The sequence below is a fragment of the Dama dama genome, chromosome 7 (assembly GCF_033118175.1).
Source record: "Dama dama isolate Ldn47 chromosome 7, ASM3311817v1, whole genome shotgun sequence".
Taxonomy (NCBI): Eukaryota; Metazoa; Chordata; class Mammalia; order Artiodactyla; family Cervidae; genus Dama; species Dama dama.
In genome coordinates this window covers 31,994,345-32,016,329 of record NC_083687.1, presented here as the reverse complement: position 1 = coordinate 32,016,329, position 21,985 = coordinate 31,994,345, and the positions used below count along the sequence as shown (strand labels likewise).

General features: G+C 37.6%; 1 protein-coding gene and 2 non-coding genes across 3 annotated transcripts; 2 read left to right on the top strand and 1 right to left on the bottom strand.

The window, feature by feature from the left end:
- Window positions 1-1,246: 1,246 nt before the first annotated feature.
- On the bottom strand, window positions 1,247-20,956 carry SCAND3 (SCAN domain containing 3). Its single transcript, XM_061147302.1, has 4 exons — window positions 19,965-20,956; window positions 9,082-9,229; window positions 5,242-6,737; window positions 1,247-3,309 (listed from the first exon to the last, which is right to left on the bottom strand). The coding sequence occupies exons 1-4, from the start codon at window positions 20,382-20,384 to the stop codon at window positions 1,393-1,395; spliced, it is 3,981 nt and encodes a 1,326-aa protein (XP_061003285.1). The 5' UTR covers window positions 20,385-20,956; the 3' UTR covers window positions 1,247-1,392.
- On the top strand, window positions 14,526-14,598 carry TRNAK-UUU (transfer RNA lysine (anticodon UUU)). Its single transcript has one exon. It is a non-coding gene; the product is annotated as a tRNA-Lys (tRNA).
- Window positions 14,609-14,684, top strand: TRNAK-UUU (transfer RNA lysine (anticodon UUU)). The gene has a single exon. It is a non-coding gene; the product is annotated as a tRNA-Lys (tRNA).
- Window positions 20,957-21,985: the final 1,029 nt, after the last annotated feature.

Genomic DNA, 21,985 nt, shown 5'->3' with positions numbered 1-21,985 from the left:
ATTGTCAGTTCAGCATTTTCGCATGCTGTAGAAACAAACAACTCCAAGAATCATGGAAGCTTAGAGTAACACATCCTGCTCCTGCTATTTGTCTACCGTGACTCCGCCCAGGATGAGGGAGCCATCTCTACCTGAAACATTGATGGTCTCTTGACAAAGGAAGAAAAAAAGTATGGTAAATCAAGAACTGTTTTTTGGTGCCCAAAAGTACCATGTCAATTCTGCTCACATTTTAATACCCAGAGTGAAATAAGTCAAATCTGGTATCTGTGGAGTGAGGCAGTACAATCATATCCCAGGAAGAGGCAGTATAAATACTTTTGAAAATAATAATTTTTCACAACTACCATCCCATATAGTCTCATTTGTGAAACTCAGAACTTTTTTCTTTTTAAAAATTTATTTGTCCATCTCTTCCTTGTCTGTGTTGAAAATGTTCAATTTTGTGGCTTACTTAAATTAAAACTTAATTTTAGTTTGGGAAACATGAGTATCAGTTTGTAAAGGTAAGCTGGGCTAATGTGGGCACTGTAGAAACTCAGTCAGTATAATCTATCATTGCTATGTATTTGGGATGGGGAGTAGGAGAAAAGATGAAAGATGAAACCACAGTTAGTTAAGAAGAGTAAGAACAAGGTAGTTCTTGACAGCAGCTGTACACCCAGATACACTCTAATCTGAGACTGTGATTGACTACTTTGCATATGGCTAATAGTGAACAGTATTAATAGTGAACACTACCACAACGAAGATAGAACATTTCAGCACCCCCCAGAATTCTCTCCACAATATCTCACTTTTACTACTGTATTCAATTACTGTTGAATAAACATGATACATTTTATTCTGTGAAAGGATATTTAGTTTTTTTTCCTATTGAATTTTTATAAGCATTTGATGGTTTTCCCCCACTTTACCCACTTAAACACTGTATCTAAACATGCACCTACAAAACAAACTTATCAACTTCCAACCAAACCACCCAAAATCAGTTTTACAAATTTAACATCTTACTGACACGCACCCTGGCATTCAAATTCTAATTCTACCCCTTGAATTCATGTCACTGATCAAGTCTGCCATTTCAAAGAAATTATTCCCCATCTTGAACTCATCCTTTAATTTTAATAACTTAATAAAATACAATAAGAAAAATACACACAATATACAAGACCAAAATTTTTAATGTTAGAATGAACAGATTTAAAATTACATCCTAATAAATATAACAAATTTGACAGGGAAAATAAGAGAAGTATAAAAACTGTACACTTTATTGTACATATAGGCAATTTATATACAGAACTGCTAATTTAATCAAAACTTTACATAGTTCCATAAATGCCTATATGTATAGTTGAATTACACACAATAAATCAGTATTTAAAATTTTTAATGTGATAAGTGAGCTTGCTTCTTGCTTGTTAATTTGTCTAATCTAGGTTGGATTGATGACAATGCTACTCTCAAGGGATAATGTATATTTAAACTGTTTCTATGTTTTGTTTTAATGACACTTAAGGTAGAGAACCCAGTCTCACAGAGGTATGTTGAGGGGAACAGAAGAAGAGATTTTAAAGCAATCTCCGCAAGCTCAGGATATTCATTTTTAACTTTTATCCAAAATGAAGCAAGTGATGCTGTATTTTCAAAATTCATTTTCAATCCTTCATCAGTAACCAGCTTCAACAACTTATCCTGTAGGATTATAGTTAAATTTAAATTATCTTTTGTTGAAAGAAATGGATTTTGTATCCATGAGTTTCCTATGCGTGGATCTTCTTTTGAAGGAAAGTACAATTCAAAACAATCAAACAAATTTGTAAGATGTTCACTGACAACTTTTCGTAGATGTGCAATATCAAGATCATTACCTACTTCATTGATAAGTGTTGTTAAATTATGGAACATGTCGTAACAATCTGTAGAAACTCTTTTTTTCCAAGCTTTTAACTTTTGTTTTTGTCCTTCAATCTTATCTGCCATTGAAAAACATGTTGCATTCTTTCCTTGCATGCAAACATTAAGATCATTAAAAATACAGAAGATATCAGATAAATAAGCAAGTTTGGCAATCCAATTCACATCTTTGAAAAGTTGGGACCAAACTGGCTTCTTGCTTTGCAGAAATACTAAGAGTTCATTTCGTATTTCAAACAATCTTGATAGAACTTTCCCCCAGGATAACCACCGTATTTCAGCATGCAATAACAGTTGCTTATGATCAGCTTCCATATTATCACACAATAAAGAAAATAATCTTGAATTTAATGCATTAGATTTTACATAATTCACAATTTTTACTATGTCAGTAAGCACACTATTCAGTTCAGCTGACATTTTTTTCATAGCAAGACTTTCTCGATGAATGAAGCAATGTGTTATTTTACATTCTGGTGCAAGTTCTTTAATCTGGGTAATCAGTTCAGAATGTTTTCCTGTCATTGAAGCAGCACCATCAGAACACACTCCTACACAAAACTTAAATTCCAAACCACATTTGTTGACAACATAATTCTTCAGAGCTTCATACAGTTCTGAGCTAGTTGTGTTTGTTGGTAAAGAGGCTGAAAAAAAGAATTCTTCCTTTATATCATCATCATGTTCAAACCTCACATATACTAAAAGAATTATCATGTTAGCAATATCTCTGCATTCATCAAGTTGCAATGAAAAATACTTGGCTAGTTTTATTTGTTCTATGAGTTGGTCTTCCATATCATTTGCCAGTTCCTGAATACGTCGAGCTATGGTGTCATTGGAAAGTGGTACTTGAGCTACCTTCTTTGCTGCAGATTCACCCAACATTTCTAAGCAAACTTCTTTGATGCAGTCCTTCACTAGTGTCTCAGCAATTGTGTATGGTGTTTTAGACTTAGCAACCGGAAGTGCTACTTTGTAAGAAGCCCTCAAAGCACTAATGTTTATGTGAGAAACATTGAACACATGCTTTGGTTGGTTTTTCAATTCATTACTCTTTCTTTCAAAGAATTCTTTTGGTTGTGAGCTTATTTCTTTATGTTTTGAATATAGATGTCGCTTAAGTTTCGATGGTTTCATCGCTTCATTAGCCAGTACATCTCCACAAATAATACACTGTGGTTTCAGCACTTCACCATCAATTATGGCTATGAAACCAAACTCAATATATGAGGGATCATACTTCCGAGTAAAGCTAGTATGAACCCTTTTGGTTTTCACTTCCTCAAGATGACTTCCATTGTTACCATTTCTTTTGCTACTATTGCCATATTCAGAATAGGTGTGTCTTTTCTTCACCAAAAAGTCCAGTGAAGATTGTTTTGTCACCTGCAAATTAGAATTAAAAATAAGCAATACAAATTTTACTTTCCTCTTTATTAATAATGTTAAACTAAAAATTAAAAACTAGGCTTGCATCATCAAAAAATCTACAAATAATAAAAGCTGGAAAGATGTGGAGGAAAAGGAACTCTTCTTCTACACTGTTGGTAGGAAAGTAAATTGGTACAGCCACTATGGAGAACAGTATGGAAGTGCCTCAAAAAACAAAAAATAGAGTTACTGTATGATCCTGCAATCCCACTCCTGGGCATATATTCAGAGAAAACTATAATTCAAAATGATACATACACCCCAATGTTCATTGCAGCACTATTTACAATAGCCAAGACATGGAGGCAACCTAAAGGTCCACGAACAGATGAATGGATAAAGAAGATGTAGTACATATATGCAATGGAATATTACTCAGCCATAAAAAAGAATGAAGTAATGCCATCTGCAGCAACATGGATGGACTTAGAAATTATCATATTCAGTGAAGTAAGCCAGAAAAAGAAAGATAAATAAATTACATTGCTTATAAGTGGAATCTAAAAAAAAGATACAAATGAACTTATTTCCAAAACAGAAAGAGACTCACAGACATAGAAACAAACTTATGGTCAGTTACCAAAAGAGAAAGACAGGGGAGGGATAAATTAGGAGATTGAGATTAACATATATATACTACTATATATAAAATAGATAACCAACAAGGTCCTACTGTATAGCATAGGGAATATACTAAATATTTTGTAATGACCTATAAGGGGAAAGGATCTGAAAAAAGAATGTGTGTGTATATATACAACATGTATATACATATATGTATATATACATATATAAACTGAATCACTGTGCTGTACACTTGAAACTAACATAATATTATAAATCAACTATACTTCAATTTTTTTAAATTTTACAAAACCAGGCTTGATTAAAAACATAAAATGATTTTTAAATTAAGTTATAAAGATAAATAAATGCTTACATTTTTCTCAGTTTTACACACTTTTGGGTTACAGCTGACAAGCTAAACAGCATATCACACATTTTAATGTGAACCTATTGTGCTTGACTAATTTATAACTGCTATCATATGTGATTCACCTTGAGAGTTTAACATTAAAACTGAATATTCTATTTGAAAAGATGAGTTCATTAATCATGTGCTTGGTATCAGCAATGTCATATTGTTGTAATTTCCAGGTACTCTCAATATGTGTACTTACCTCATTATGATCTAATATGACAGTTTGCAGACCACCACCAGTCTGAAGAACAAACTCTGAATACCACTGGCCCAAATCATGTGTAACCTTCATATTTCAAAACACTAACTTGAACATATATTAGCTCTACTTTATAAAACCTAATGATTGAAAAAATCTCTTTGGCCTTATTTCACACTCTGCCTTTTAATCAGAAAACCAAATTTCCCAACACAAACTCATGTCTCCCAACCAAATTTATCATTCCCTGCCCTTCCTAAATATTTCTTCACTTGACCTGAGATGCCCTTTCTTAGCTTACCTCTCCACCCAAACTTACATATAACTAAAACAATGTTAACAGTAAGTTCATCTGTTCCCAAATTTATCCTTCTGTAGAAACATACCACCAGGCATACCATTTGTCACCCGGATCCTAGCTTTCTCATTCCCCCCAAGAAATGCTTGACATCAGAAAGAAGAGATATTACTGCTGCTCACTCCAGAACAATAAACAAAGCAGCATCCAAGGTTATAACTTCCAACTTGAAAAATGAATGGAGGGAGGACGTTAAAAGTAATTGACCTTTTTTGGGAGAAAATATATCCAAGATGCCCATCATTGCGCTTTAGTGTGCCAAAACTTTCTCACTCATCAGGATCACAGTAAAGTAGAAAGAGGCTCTTGATCTACAGCAAATTCTTTGATCTACACTCAAATTCTTACCCAATCTCCTACTTTGTCTGATGAAAACGATGTCTCCGATGGCTTTAACATTTTGAAAGGTTGAACAGTCAAACTTCTTGGAACCTCATCATGTTTCCTTTTCATTGTAGTGGTCTGGTAGCAAAGACTACAAGTTATTTTGTTACAATAACCCTCAGTCTCCTGTTGAGAGGGCACTCCACAGATCGCATGGATGTTTCTACAACATGATTCACAACTGTTAGCACCTATGCATTCTTTCCCACAACTCACACATGATAAAAAATTCAGTCTGCTTTCAGGAACAGTTTTTTGGGCTACCTTAGGAGTAATAGAAAGAATCTCTTCAAGATCACTGCTATCTGTTCCAATCTCAATGTTTTCTTCATACTGGGCTCTTAGAGTATTTTCTGATTCTTTATCAGCCTGTTCCAATTCATTTTCTGTGTTCAGGCTGGCAACAAGTTCTTCAGTTGACTGAGAATGAGAGCGCCCCAGTTTAGCTTCAGAGCTAAATGCGCCCTCACATAGAGTCTGTTGCATGCCTCTGTGATGGGGTTGATTTTGGGTCATTTGAATAAACCACAAAAATTCAGCCCAGTGTGATGAATTGTTAGTTTGCATCCAGGAGATAATCTGATTTTGGATATCCTCATTAACTTGATTTATAGAATTTAGGCTTTGGCAGGGCTGAGGATTCCCATGAACAATTTTAAGTTCTGGCCAAATATTACTAAGTTCACTGACAATCTGGCTTGAAAATTCCCTCCCACTGTCAGACTGTAGAACACTGGGTGCTCCAATAATTGTAAAAATATCTAAAAGAGCACGTGCAACCTCTTTAGGCCTTTTAGATTTTAATGACCGCAAAAAACTCAAGTTCGTACGAAAGTCTTGATAATGCATAATAAATTTATACTCTCCATCAGGATTCAACTGCATGTCTATAAGATCCACTTGGCATCTTGAGTTAACTTCCTTAATTGGCTTTGATGTTAGAACTTTCTTGAGTTTTGAATTTTTCTGTTGGCATGGTTTGCAAAGTGTCAAGTATAGCATTATAACTTCTTTTGTGATGTTCTTGTATTTTGCTTGTAACTCTTTTTCCATGCGGGTACGTCCACCATGTCCAATGCTGAGATGTGTATCATGCAATATGTCAAATAAGTCCTCACTGTGTAAATAATACCGTATTTTATCTGTTTCCCCATTTATAGCCTCAGTTAGCTTCTCATGACCTTGTACAATGATCACATCAAATCTAGCCAAGCGCCGGTAGTCAATTGATTCTTTTTTTTCCTTAGCCTTAGCTTCTTTCACTTCCCTGATTAATTGACAGTACTTTGCTTTAGAAAATATCTTGGTGTTATTACTCTTATTTTCCAGTAACACTGCTAAGCTTCTGAAGAACTTTTCTCTCATGTTTTCTGGTTCGATTTCTGCTTCATTAGTATCTAAACTACTAAAGTTATCATCACCCATGCTTTGAGACATCATGGAAAGCCACAAAAATGATCCTAAAATATAAATGAAAAACCAGTTAGAATATTTGGGAATATAATCTAAATACCATATTGCCCAAATAACCACTAGAGCCAGAGTAGAAGTAGATATGAACACATAAGAGGGGCAGCACAATTTTGATTAAGAAGTCTACCTTTGGAGGAATAAAGAGAGGTAGCCAGGAACAAAAAGTTCTGATAAAGAGTAGGAAGCCAGGTTATGACTTTCCAGAGCAGTATCCAGGGCTAACCTTAAAGTAAAGCACTGTTTTATGTAAAACAGAAAACAAATTGATGTTATTATTTTTTCATTTATTTATTAGTTAGACAAAAACTATTTTTTGGCTAGAGAAGTCTCAGAAATACAGTAATAGTCTTTTTATAGAATGATAGTTTCTTAATTAATTAATTTACTTATTTTGGCTGCATCCAGGTCTTAGTTACAGCATGCAGAGGGGATCTTTTGTTGCAGCACCCCAACTCTCTAGCTAAGTCACAAGGCTCTGGAGCCCACAGGTTCAGCAGTTCCTCCATGGCACAAGGGATCTTAGTTCCCACGTGCGATTTTAGTTCCCTGACCTCCACTGCAAGGGGACTGGACCACCAGGGAATGGATGCTTAACTACTAAACCATCAAGGGAAGTCCTAACAGATGTTTTTGTCTTTTTTTTTTTTTTAAGTCTCAAGCTATACCACATTTTGTTTTATTCAGTCATGTTAGCTGGTATAGCAACATCTGGGGCGTAAGTTTAAAGACCATATATTTAAATCACCTCCCTTTTAGTGCTTGTAAAGCTATAAACCCAATATAAATACCCTTACTACTGATTTTGATAAAGAAAGAGCAGCAGATGAACCTGAAGTAGTAAAATATCTCTGGCTTAATATAACATATTAAAATAAATGTTTAGACTATTCATAATAATGAAACATTTAAATAAATCAAATTTGGCTAGTCTTAAGGAAGCTATTTGAAAAAATCAAAAAGAATAATTTGGAATTAGCATATAACCTCGAAAGTCCTATAGATGCTTGGAAAAATACTTTTTCTTAAGTTGTTTGATAATTTGCATACCAAATATTGAACTGGTAAATTGAAATAATTCTCAAATATTCATAATTTTCAAAGCTTCGAAACTGTGTGTTTTGGCCTCATTTAACTCTCAATTGTTCCAACAAGACCTCCTTGATCATTTAAGCTTACAGTGAGTTCTCCTTTCTTGAAGATATAATTTACCAATAACATAAACTAGCACTGTAGTACTTTCTTCTTTCTCTGTTTCATATGTACAACTGACAAGACTATAAGTTTCTAAAGAAGCAGGGATCACTTTTCCTTCTAGTATTTCTTCCACTATCTAACATTTTATTACAAAGAAAAGTATTGGATAGGGAGTTCCCTGGTGGTCCAGTGATTCAGACTTGGTGCTTTTACTGCTGAGGCCTGGGTTCAATCTCTTGTCAGGCAACTAAGATTCTACAAGTCAAGCCTTGGGGTGCAGCCAAAAAAAAAAAAAAATGTTGGATAAAAATTTGTTAATTAGCTTTATAATGAAGATGACAACACTGCTGAAAAGTGCTATTTCAAAATGTGACTGAAAAGACCATTATATAGATAGTATTTCTTTCCACACTGATACATTTTGCAACATGCTATGGAGCCATGAACATAAAGGAAGGTAAACAAGGATAAATCAGGGGGAAGAAAGAAATATAAGGCCATGTAAATGAGAACCAAGAGAATATGAGCTTCATAAATTAGTACAATCAATATTAGTAGGTCTATGATAAGCAGAAAATGTGGAGTTGCTAGGGATATAAGAAAAGAAAAAGTGATATCAATTATACTGAGGCCTTTTGGAAAAGGCAGGAGCTCCAGAACCAAGCCAGCCTGCACCACTGCCTCTACCACACATTGCACTGTTAATAGTCCTTAGATCTCCAGTGGACATGGACTTCAGAAATTCCATTTTCTTCAGTAGGATTTCTAAGTAATATTTCCAATCTTAAATAGCCATATGTAACAAGAAATGGGGAGCAGAGGCTATAGAAATGGGACCCATGGCTATACTGACAAGTGATCCACATTTATATACAGAGGCATCTCTGATTTATCTATCCACAGGTACTTAATTCCATTGCAAGTTATCCATGAAAAATACTGTGTTCAATTATTTTTTACATTATTGTCTGATTGCTTAAGTCAAGTTCATTACTAGCATTACACTACACTGGTTGACCTTTTCTTCAGCTATATTCAGTAGAAGCTTCAATGGAATAAAGTTTGATAACCTTTCAATGAATGGGCCCTTCCCTCTCCCAAATCTCATCCTCTTTCCAAAGACTAAATTATCCTCACCATTATCTTGAAGGAGGTGTGACTCTGGAGATTCACATTCCATTCTGTCTTCTATAGACTGGAGATGGGTACCTAAGGACTCCTTTGCAGTAACCAGAAGAGTCTTTTCTTCCATAGGAACTTCTTGCTCATATGTGCCCTGTGGGACCTGGGGATAAATAGGTACATTTGGAAATTAATATAATGTTAATAATATCACTGCATAAACTATAGTTAAACCTTAAAACATTTTTCTACTGAAATGGAAAAGATGTAAGAAGAAAAAGTCTTCACTGAATTCTTAAGAGGAGTGCTAGATAGAGTAAGAAGAGAATAAAAAATGATGGAACAATTAAGGTCAGAGCCATACAATAGAAATTGGACAGGAGTTGATATGCAAACCTATGGTTTTTGTTTTGGGGACTAATAATGGAAGTACATTAAAGGAATATTCCCTAAATTGTGATAACTGGGAGAAAATTGTAAATGAGTTTCAGTAGGAGCAATTTAAAGTAAATATTTGGGGTGAAATTATCTAATAATGACTAATTATTTAACCCAGGAAGAAATCGGACAGTTGTTTTACACCAAATGTGGAAAACATTAGCCCACTGTGTTATGTATGGATGGAGGGAAAAAAGCCAATCAAAGTGGGTAACTGTGTTGGGTGAAAAGAAAATATTATTTTTGCCTTACACCAATCATCTAGTACTCATGTCATAATTAAATTCACCCTATTGTCTCCAAAATATACAGTTGATCCTTGGACAATATTGGCTTGACCCTTAGTGGGTCTATCTACAAAGGAATTTTTCTTCTAATAGCAAATACTACTGTACTACACAATCCTTGGTTGGTTGAATCTGCACATGCAGGAGCAGATCTGGAAGAACCGTGTATAGGGATGCAGGTCAAGAAGCAATAGTTAGAACCAGATATGGAACAACAGACTGGTTCAAACTTGGGAAACAAGCAAGTCAAAGCTTTATACTGTCTCCTTGCTTATTTAACTTATATGCAGAGTACATCATGGGAATCCTGGACTGGATGAATCACAAGCTGGAATCAAGATTGCCGGGAGAAATATTAACAACTTCAGATATCCAGATGATACTACTTTAATGGCAGAAAGCAAAGAGGAACTAAAAAGCCTCTTGATAAGGGTGAAAGAGGAGTGAAAGTGATTGCCACTGACTTTAAATAAACACTGTCTTTAATATAGAAGCATGTTTGGGAATCCCTTGGTGGTCCAGTGGTTAGGACTCAGCACTTTCACGGCAGTGGCCTGGGTGTGATTCCTGGTTGAGGAATTAGGAACCAAGATACTAGATAGATAAACACACATACACATATAAACATGTTTACCTCCAAGTTATCTATATGGCACTGTTTGTTACACTGGTATTTGCTTACCATATTCTTGGGAAACCAGAAATAAGAACATATTTAAAACTCTAATGTTAAAAAAAAATAAAAAAATAAATAAATAAAACTCTAATGTTATCCCTCCTTTATATAAGTTGATTTATTAAATCTTTGTAAAATATAATTCTGTAAATCAGTTGTCATACCATTCAATAGGTATGTCTATCTGGACTGTGTTACAGTCTAATATCTGATTGTGCTATGTCTAAAAATGATAGTCAGTGGACAATAAAAAAATCTTGTAATAATCCAGGAAGGTGGTTAACAGCCAACTGTTTGGCACAGTTTGTTGTTGGTAATCTAGATTGTTTCTGTCTGGCCTTTCAATCATTTTAATGTTGTTACTTCTGTTATCAGCTTATTATAGCTTTTTCTTTAAATAATGTCTTTGCCTATCATTTACCAGATGAAATCTAATGCTTCAGTGCCATTCACCAAAAGAAAAAAAAGTAATAAAACTTGTGTTACGGTGTGTTGTACTATTTTAGTTTAGGAGAGTTTTCATTGACTTGTAGATCTTTTTACTCACTTCTACACATGGATCTTTGTTAGTCATGTAAGCAACAGATAAACTGGGAGAGAGATGTGTTAGGTAGATTCTATTCTATTCTATTCTAATGAAAATAGGTCCATTAATTAAAATAAGTATTCAACAGCCAATAACTTCCCAAGGCTGTCTTAAGAGAATTAGCAGCCTCTGGGACTAATCACATCTCCATGGTTAATTCTAAAACTGAGTAAGAATGAAAGTTAAAAGGAGGGGAGGAGCTGTTACCTCCTAAGAACCAGAATTCTGATTTATAGTTATTTAATACACCTTAATGGAGAAGGAAATGGCACCCCACTCCAGTACTCTTGCCTGGAAAATCCCATGAATGGAGGAGCCTGGTAGGCTGCAGTCCATGGGGTTGCTAAGGGTCAGACACGACTGAGTGACTTCACTTTCACTTTTCACTTTCATGCATTGGAGAAGGAAATGGCAACCCACTCCAGTGTTCTTGCCTGGAGAAACCCAAGGATGGGGGAGCCTGGTGGGCTACCGTCTGTGGGGTCACACAGAGTCGGACACGACTGAAGCAACTTAGCAGCAGCAGCAATATACCTTAAAGTGAAAAGAACACAAATGACTCTACAATTGGAGGTTTTGAGTATGGCACCTGATTCCAATTCTTTAAGTGTGCCACTTACAGTGGAAGTAGCTCGGCCATTTCACATCCCTGCCAAAACCACTCTCTTGCAAATAGCCCTGTAGAAGTCATATTGCACTCAAATAGAACATTTCAGTAGTTTGTCTTGCCAAATATTCTTAACTGGGTTAATTTTTAAAATTTCCCTCACTGGGCCTTGGTTTTATAAAAATAATTTCTCAATTACATGACATTTGAATCTAAAAATGTGCATATAATCAAGCATCCTAGCCTATCATGCAGGAGACATCAAATGAGAAATAAATTTTTTTCTTAATACAATTTTTATGGTAAGTATTATAAACTTAGAAAAAGGTGCATAACTCATAAATGTAGAGCTCAACGACATCACAAAGTGAACTACTCATTTAAAAAAATAGAACTTTACCAGCATCTCAGAAAGCTACTTGTGTCCGACCCTCTTCACTCAATGTATCTACTACTCTGACATCTATCATCAAAGATTCATTTTGCTTTTTGGACTTTACAGAAACAGAATCATGTAATATATACTTATTTTTGTCTGGGTTCTTTTGCTCAACATTATATTTGTGAAATTCATCCATATTGTTGAATGTAGCACTTGCTCATTCATTTTCATTATTGTATAGTATTCAGTTTTACAAATACACCATGATATATTCATCCATTACAACTTTTAATGGACATCTGTGTTGCTTAGAGTTCTTGGCAATTATAATAATGCTGCTATGAATATTATTTTGCATGTCTTTGAATGTGTTTCTGTAAGATATATACCTTGTAGCAGGTTTGCTGGATCATGAAGTATGGTTACACTCGGTAGATATTTCCAAAACGGTCATAACAACTTATTCCTGTCAGTAGTACACAGGCATTCTACTAGCTCAACAACCTTACTCAAATTTGGTCACATCAGCAGCGGTTACCAAGTTTGTTTTAATTTGCATTTTTCTGATCACTGTGTGAGTGCGTGCTAAGTCACTTTAGTCATGTCTGACTCTTTGTGACCCCATGGACTATAGCCCGCCAGGCTCCTCTGTCCGTGGGATTCTCCAGGCAAGAATACCGAAGTGGGTTGCCATTTCTTCCTCCAGGGGATCTTCCCAACCCAGGGATCGAACCCACGTCTCTTGTGTCTCCCACATTGGCAGATGGGTTCTTTATCAGTGTGCCATCTGGGAAGCCCAAAAGAGACTTGCCTCAGGTCCCACCAAAATTTGAACTTGGATCCCTGGATTCAGAGTCCAGAGGGCAAAATACTGTCAGAACTATGAACTCTAATAATTCATATTCACCAAGCAGAACAAGATGCTCAAATAAAGTCTAGTAAAAGGTGTCAGCGGATGTCAGTATTCTGTGGGATGGCTTGAAAATTTGGGTCCATGGATACTGAGCCCAAACTGCACATAAACCAGAAAATTCCAAAAGGAAACAGTCAATGATATCTGAATGAAAGTCAAAATGTATTACAACATTATGGTGGGATTTAAGGAATTTATGTGTCATGTTCCTTTTCCCCAAGCTGGACACCATGTTATAAACTTACTTCCTCTTCTTAGACAGAACAAAGTATATAAGAAACCAATTTTCTTTTAAAACAAAAAATTCATAAATGGTTGAGCCATTTCCCTTTGGTAAGTTTTTCCCTTCTCTGGTCTTAAGAATAAAAGATCTTATGTAGATTTCTTCATATAGTATAATAGCATGCATCTCAGTTTGCCTAAATCTTTCCATAACTGAGGTAAAGGAGGTCCTGGAGGGAAAGATATAAGTCATCTGGGAGACAGGGAAACCTATTTATAATTAAACAATTTTATCAATTCTGTAAAGTTGGTACAGACCAACTAAGACATGAAACAAAATATAGATATGGCTTATTGTGATGCATTTATCACTGACTCCTCCTCCTCCACAACCATGTACCCACACACATCTAGCCTCTTGATTCCTCTGTATTTCCATTTGAGAGACTAGTCCAAGGCAGGTGGACCTGGTCTTGGAAGGAATGGGAGGAATTCCATTCAGCCTTTACCACAGAAGTGTAAAGGATGTCTTTAGATGGCAAAAACAAATTACAAAGGTGAAATTACCTCAAACTGGTTATGACAGTCATTTGTCTTTCACTATATAATTCCTAGATTTTGTTTTTTAAATTTCTAATAAGAAATTTTGGTCATAAAATAGTGGAGTAAATATGGCTGTAATCATTAGAAATGCATGCATTTCTCAATTAATTATAACACTTAACTTACAGTGACTTAAACAAATTGGGGTTTATTTTTGTCATATGCTAAGAAATCCAGAGGAGAGCAGTTGCTGGCACTGATTCACATACCTAACAGTTGTCAGGGACCAGGGCTGTTTTCATTCATAACATATCAGTGGTCATCCTAACATCTGTCATCACGTCATGGTCACAAGATAGCTACCATAGCTCCAGATATCACATTTGTGTTCAAGACAGGAAGTGGGAAAAGGCAGAACTAAACGCATCTGTGCCATTTTATAAGGAAAATATAAGCTTCCCCAGAAACTGCTAGAAAATATGCTTATTTCTCTTCGGCCAGAACCATATTGCACGGCCAACTCTAGTACAAGGAAAGCTGAAAAGCATTTAATTAGGTACATAGCCAACAGTTATGTATATAGCTTCCCCAGTGGCTCAGTGGTGAAGAAACAATCTGCCAATGCAGAGGGAGACACGGGGAAGATCCCCTGGAATAGGAAATGGCAACCCACTCCAGTATTCTTGCTTAGAGCCTGGAGAATCCCATGGACAGAGGAGCCTGGCTGGCTATAGTCCATGGGGTTACAGAGTTAGACGCAACTGAGCACGAAGACTATCTCTGAGCCTCTATTCTTCCTAAGAGAGCCTGGATAGCTCAGTCGGTAGAGCATCAGACTTTTAATCTGAGGGTCCAGGGTTCAAGTCCCTGTTCAGGCGTTACTCTAGAGTCTTTTGGATAGCTCAGTCGGTAGAGCATCAGACTTTTAATCTGAGAGTCCAGGTTTCAAATCCCTGTTCAGGCTTGAAAGTGAAAGTCCTTCAATCCTGTCCAACTCTTTACAACCCCATGGAGTCCTGAATTCTCCAGGTTAGAATACTGGAGTGGGTAGCCTTTCCCTTTGGGCAGAGACTTTTAGGCCCCTCAGTGGCTCAATGGTAAAGAATCTCCTGCAGGTTTGATCCCTGGGTCTGGAAGATACCCTGGAGAAGAGAATGGCAATCCACTTCAGTATTCTTGCCTGGAGAATCCCAAGGACAGAAGAGCCTGGTGGGCTACAGTCCCTAGGATCACAAAGAGTTGGACACAACTGGAGCAACTTAGTGTAACCAACATGAAGTATTTTTTATGGAAGAAAGAGGGGTGTACAATAGATACTGGGTTGGCAGTTAAAAGCATTTGCAACAATGGCATTTTCCCCTTCCTTCAGAAATCACACAGAAACAAAATAAAACAAAAATAGAGAGAAAAACATTTATGCAATTATGCAAATTTGACATTTAACCCTGAGTCATGTGAAAAACTATCCAATATAATCAGAGCATAACCCTAAACATTACCTAGTGTGGACCAAAGACAAAGTCCTACCAGAAGAGGAAAATTTTAAAGTAACAGGTAGACGTTAAGGGGAAAAAAAAAAAAAAACAACCAATACTGTTTATTTGAAACAGAAAAGGTGTGATGGCTAGAGAAAAGAGACTGCCTGTATAGGAATCTATGCAATAACATATGAGCTCATGAAACAACATGCTTTCTGTAAAAGTACACAAAAACTAACAGGATTTATGGAGAAAATAAAGTTGTAGGGTAGATTATTTAAATTCTACACAGCTTTGTCAGGAGACATTAATAAAACTACAGAAATTCCAGTAAAATTACAAATAAAGACAAAAAGACATATTAGATAAAAAATATTAAGTATTTTTTAAATATTAAGTATTCTAAGGATTTTTACTTTAGAAAAGTGATGGTATCTTGTTAGAGGTATAAGGAAAGAGTGAGGCAAGGGTCGAGGGATATCATCATCAGAAGTTCAGATGGACAAGTTCCGGGAGCCAGCTCACGAGATCCCACCCATTGACAAGGTCATGAGGAGAAAACCTGACAGGCAAGGCAGATCAGGTTTTCAGGGATTCCGAAAAGCTGCCCCTGGCGCTCACCTTAAAGATGATATCTGTCTTTCTGATGCTTGCTTCAATAGACTACTCCCTAATTTCTGTGACACAGGCAGAAGGCCTTCCCCAATCTCTTCCCAAATAAGAATCAATTTAGAACTTTAATCAATAAGTTTCCCGGGTGGTGGTACCTTATGAGATTATCCAGGATGAAAGGAGTGTTTTAATTTAAACTCCTTTGCTGGTATTTTAGTTTGTTTGGCAAATGCATTTATGCCCTTGGTACTAATATGCATGATTGCTTGTAGTACCCGAATCATAAAATAGCATAAAGAACCTGATCACATAAAGGCCCTAATAGACATAGAGCCCTTCCGGGAGTGAGGAAGCCCTATTAGAAAACACAAGAAAAATTTTTCTAAAAGTGGTTATTGGGTTAACGTTTGCTTGCTGTGTTTTTGCTCTTAATGTGCTAGGGTTGTGTTATGGAAATCATTGTTAATATAGTTATAGATCTAGAAAAATAAGAACTTAGCCCTAGTGTGGTACCAATGAAACAGTTGTTAACTGTTAGCCAGGAGTGCTAGGCAGAGGCTGCCTCACTGAAGCCACAGAGTCTGTATGGGGTAAACCTCTTGGAGAAATTCAATTGACAACTTCTGCAGAAGAACTGACTTTTATGTTAACAAGGTTATACTTCTACTATGTTGTGACATGCTGTACTGTTGCCCTGTGAGACTGTAACTTTTCTGTTAAGATCACCACAGAAACAGAAAATAGGTTTACATTCACCTGACTTGCATTAACTGTTAATAGGCCCAAGGCCAGAAGATAATGTACAAGACCCTCATAAACAAAGAAGTATGCAGAAAACACCCTGGTTTCGTGAAGGACAAGCTGATGTAATGTTAAACTATCTTCCCCTTAGAAATGTACTAACTTAGGGTATAAAAGCTACGGTAAAAAATAAAGCATGGCCAGACTCTGCTGGACACCCCCAGTCTGTTTTCCCTCTCTCTCTTTCTCTCTTTTTGTCTCTCTCTTTTTCTTGCCAACGCTGTTCATCTTGAGGGTACCCCTGGATCCTGCTGGGGCTGGACCCTGGCAGACAAGTATCTGCACACTTTCCAAGAAATGTAGTGAAACTACAAAATATATAATGACAGTTCCGGCTCATCTTGTTTTTATTTTTTGACACTTGCTTATAAAAAGATATTTAGTTTTTCTTGCTTAAATATTTTCCTTCTTTCATAAAGAAGCTATTTCATGGTTCCAAGTAGGACTTTATGCCATGAAGTGAAATCCTGCTGCATTCTACATTGTAGTCAAGTTATCGTCTATCTACTGCAACTACTCCTCTATCATACTTAGAGCAGAAGATAACTGAGAAGTAAAAAGCTCTTATGGGGTAGATTGTTGAACTGTATCATCATCTTACAGACTTCCATTTGAGCCTCAGCACCTAACTGTTGGCGCTCTTGTATACAGAGAGCCTCTGAATGAGACTGCAGCAGTTCCTCAGTATCTCCACTCAGCTTTTTCAAATCCAACCTCCTCTGCAAGAGCCATATAACTTGCTTTGATTTAGTGGAGCTCTTCTGAAGGTTCGAAGCCTTTAGAATCATAAATTAAATCAGAGAGAAAAATCTTTTTTGTTTTTTTTTTTACTGTGTCAAGTCTTAATTGTGGCACTCATGCTCTTTGTTGCAGCATGCTGGCTTCTCTCTAGTTGTGGTGTGCCAGCTCCAGGGCACGTGGGCTCTGCAGTTTGCTGAAAGCGAGTTCTCTAGTTGAGGCCCACAGACTTTGCTGCCCCGTGCATGTGAGATGCTAGTTCCCTGACCAGGGATCAAACCAATGTCCCCTTCATTAGAAGGTGGTTTCTCAACCAATGGACCACCAGGGAAGTCCCAATCAGGGAGAATCATACCACACCCCATGCAAGCAGGCTTTTGGGACATCATCTCAAGCCTCTGTAATAATAGCAATTGCAAGTTTAATGCTTTATCAATTCCAGAATTCAAAAACTGTGTGTGCAACATCACCTGGTATAGATGCAATAAACACCTTGAATGTTATCCTTAAATAATAAGCTTTAATGACTGTGATCACACCCTGATTAGAGGGCTGAAGAAAAGTAGTTGTAGTAGGAGGTAAAAAGAGAATTTTAATAGTTGAAGAAAGTTCATCAACTGTTGGTGGATGGCTTAGTGTATTACTGAGAATTACAAGAATTTAGAAAGAAAAGTTGTTTGTTCCTCTTGCAATATTTTTGAAAATCACCTACAAAACATCACCTAGAAGATTAGTAAATATCTGCCCTGCCATCCAACCTTTCTTGTAGACTTATAGTAGATACTCAGGCTAACCTTTACAATTCTTTTTAAAGCTTGTAGGTTGGCAGAATAATAAATTACACAGGCTTTAGATTTAAATTCCTACTGGCATTTGCACCCAGCATCACCATCTTAAATACTGGACCTTCTGTTTCCCCCTTCAAGATACAGGCCCTTGAGACCACTTGCTCCAACAGAGAATGGTTTCATCAAAATTAAAAACCTGATCTAGGTTATATACTTCTTTGTAAGTCAAATTTCTTAACACTGGGGGAAATGTCTTTTCAGCTTCTCTGCACTCACAGCTTCACCAGAGAGCTAAATATTGTAAAAATCATAGCAGTTCTTGAAGCCACTAAACCAGCCACTATTTGCACTAAATGAAGGCACTTCTGCACTTTCTTCTTAAGGTCATATATATTGCTAATGTCTTCTCTTTAATTTTAAGAAAGGCTACTTCTCATTGCTTCTTTCTTTGCTATAAAATTCAAACAAATGTTCCATTTCTTCCATTTCCTTATGTCTTGTTCTAACAAATTTTGTAGCAACTGCAGCTGTTTCAGCTAGATAACTTTATTTTCCCAGCATTGTCTCTAATTGTTCATAAAGTTGGCTCTTCTATTTCAGTTGCATGTTTTTTCATTTCTTTCAAAACATTTTATAATTTTGAGCTTTTCTTTAATTATTAAATCTTTTCTTTCATGCTCACTAGCAGAAATTTTATCACCAGCATGCTTCTGTGGCACTCGCAAACCCCTCTTGCTTGCTCATTTTCTGGAACACAAAAAAAGTTTAGCAAAAATTGCACCAAAATGGGAGGAATTATGCACATAAGCACTTCTAAAACAAAGACTGGGGCCAAGAGGAAGGATGTGGAGATGAATGGGCAGTATGTACAGTACTGTATGTCTTCACAACTTGCTGGACTTGGCTATAGTCGTATATTTTGCATTCAGCTGCTCTTACTTAGGTGGCCCAAAACATCAACTTTTGGGGAAAACTCATACATGAGCCGACACAATTTCAGCATTACATTGACTTATTTCCCTATTTATCAGTCTCATATCAAAGATTTTGCATTCCAGAAAAACATGTTAACAGATCATAAAACGTTAAAACATTTTATACATACATAAAACGCTCATATTAAAAAAGAGTTCAGATAAATGTGTGGATAGTATCTTACAGAAATGGGAATGTTTGGCAATACCCATAATATTCTAAAATTACTGTCATAAAAAGCAAATATATGCTCTTAAAATAATCTCTAGTGTGATGGACCTCACATACCAACAACTGCAAGTACTGAAACGTATCTAGAAAATGATGCAATTAATCTCTTCATTGTACAGATGAAGTCATCAAAGTCCAGAGAAGGTGTGTACCTGATGTTACACAGCTAATTAGTGACAGAGCCTGTTATAGAACCCAGATCTTACGATTCACCATTTCCTGATATTTCCATTAAATGAGACTACTTCTCTATTTGTTTCTCCTAGAAGGCATTCCTTATATTCTTACACTGATTTGCTTCCATATATGGTCAAAGTAGTGGGCGTCGTAAGAAGAGATAGCTACTTTTATCTCACAGTCACTAAATAAAATATACTTTCTATCCACAAGCACTAGACCAAGGTTTCCCATTTGGTTTCCCATTTCCTTATTAGAATCAGCTACCACCAACATAAAAATTGTTATCCCAGAAGCATGAATCTATTCATCTACACCAGTGATCAAATGATAATGCCCAGAATCCAAATTTGCAGCAGTCAGTGTGAAGTGAATCCCACTCACTCCACCTTGGACCCACAGCACTCAAATTCTCCACAAAATATGGCACCTCCAATTTCTCACCTGCTGTCTAGGTTCATCAAGCTCCCTCTCCAAATCCTCCAGCACAGTCACCACCTCCTCGCCATTCTCAGGATGATGCTCCCGCACCCAAGCCTGGAGCTCCTCGGGCAGGATGGTCAGGAGCTGTTCCAGCACCAACAATTCCAGGATCTGCTCCTTTGTGTGTGTCTCTGGGCTCAACCACAGACGGCAAAGTTCCCTGAGTTGGCTCAGAGCCTCCCTGGGTCCGGGAGTCTCCTGATAGCAGAACTGCCGGAAACGTTGACGAGAGAGTTCCCTGCTATAAGACAAATTCTTCTGTAGGAAGGATGCCTGATCCCAAATAGGGTCTTCTTCTTTAACCTTTATTTTGATAATCTCCCCTTGTTCCTCTGAACCCTGCCCAGCCAAGGCTGGGATGGCCCCGGGGGCTGCTGCCATCCTTAGCTTGGCCTTGCTCCAACAAGGATCTAAGAAGATGCGTGATTTTACTTGAGGTCCCCACCCAGTCTTTGGTCAGGAAAGCTTTTTTTAATAAGAAAATTCTGTTGACACAGACAAATTACAGACGCAACTAAAAATTTTTTTTTTGTTTAGGTGAAAACAGGGCAGTTACTTGAGCAATTCCATTGAAAGTGAAGCCATTCTCTGACAAGACCGGAAATTGTGAGTTCAGAACTATTCACTAAAGCTCAAGGACCACAAATTGAGCGGCAGCTTGCTTGCGAGACAGAAAACTGAGGAAACTCTGGCCCTAAAGCCTGGGTCTACTATCCCCAACAAGAAAACCACACAGGTCTCTCTGAAACCGGCGCTCCGAGGCCCAGGCCCGGGATGGGGGCAGAGGGAGAGGAGCTCTTTCCACACCGCTAGCCGTCGGCGGGGAAGGCCCGATTGTCGCCGCGCTGACGCCCTCTCCCCTCCGCCACTTCCCCCTCAAAGGAGCTCGGACCCTCTCGAGCCAAGCCAAAGAAGTGGGCAACAGGCGACACTCCCGGGCGAGGTGGTGGCTCGTCTCACACACGCTCCTCAGGCCCCAGCTCGTTCCAGCCAGGCCCCGAGAGCTGCGCTCACTTCCGGTCCGCTCTAGGATTCCAGGTGGTGCAACCAGCTCGGTGGTCGTGGTAAATCCTAGCGGTGAACACGAGGTCACAAGGGCTCTGTAAATTGTACAGAGACTTAACTCCCGAGTTACCCAGTTACCGGTGAAGAGTTTCACTGTGTGAGTAGAGCTAATGAGGGGGCTGCACTGGGTTTTCTTGTCACGGTGATAATCTGTCGCTGCACTAAGACTTAGAGCACTCATCGCCGCGTCATACAACAAAAGCAGAAGAGCATCTCTGCGCAATTGCCCAGTTAGCGAATTCGTAGGCTCCACCTGGCCTTTTCCCGTTAGATGTGGGCCACTGTCTTCTTTCCTAGAAGCCGTAATTTAGACTCGAAAAGAAAATGTAAAATCTAGCTCCTTCTTTCCCTTTTATAAATTGGAGGGGGGAGGGTGGGGATCAAGATCCATATAGTGAGCTTACCCCCTAATGACAGCAGGAGCTATTCCTGCTACTTCTGGCTCTGTGAGGCATGCTGTAAACAATCCTGGAAAACTGGCCCCGGAAAACTAACAAAGAAAAATCTGGACGTGTTTTCAGAGTCTAAGAAGTCACTAGAGTTGGGCGACCAGAACATTCATACCTGGCTCAAGCTCCTTCAGACAGTGTGCTCTGACAGGCAAGGTATTCAAAGAATGAATGTAGGTGAACAAAGAGAAAACTCTGTTTCAAGAGGAAGAGGCTGAAGCACCGGTGGATTCTGCTGGAGGTCTAAAAGGCCAAGAATCATTGCAAGTGCCAGCCTAATTCCTCTTCCTCTTCCCCACCCAGTCTGCCCCCCATGGCCTTGTGAAGAGCACTCAATAAATAATAGATGCCTGCGGAATATTTGTTGAATTGCTGAATGTCTTCCTTTTCCCATTCTTTTTCGTTCGACTTTGATCTCTATTAGTCACTCACATTTTGGCATTTCTGATTCAAGAGACTTTCAAGAAT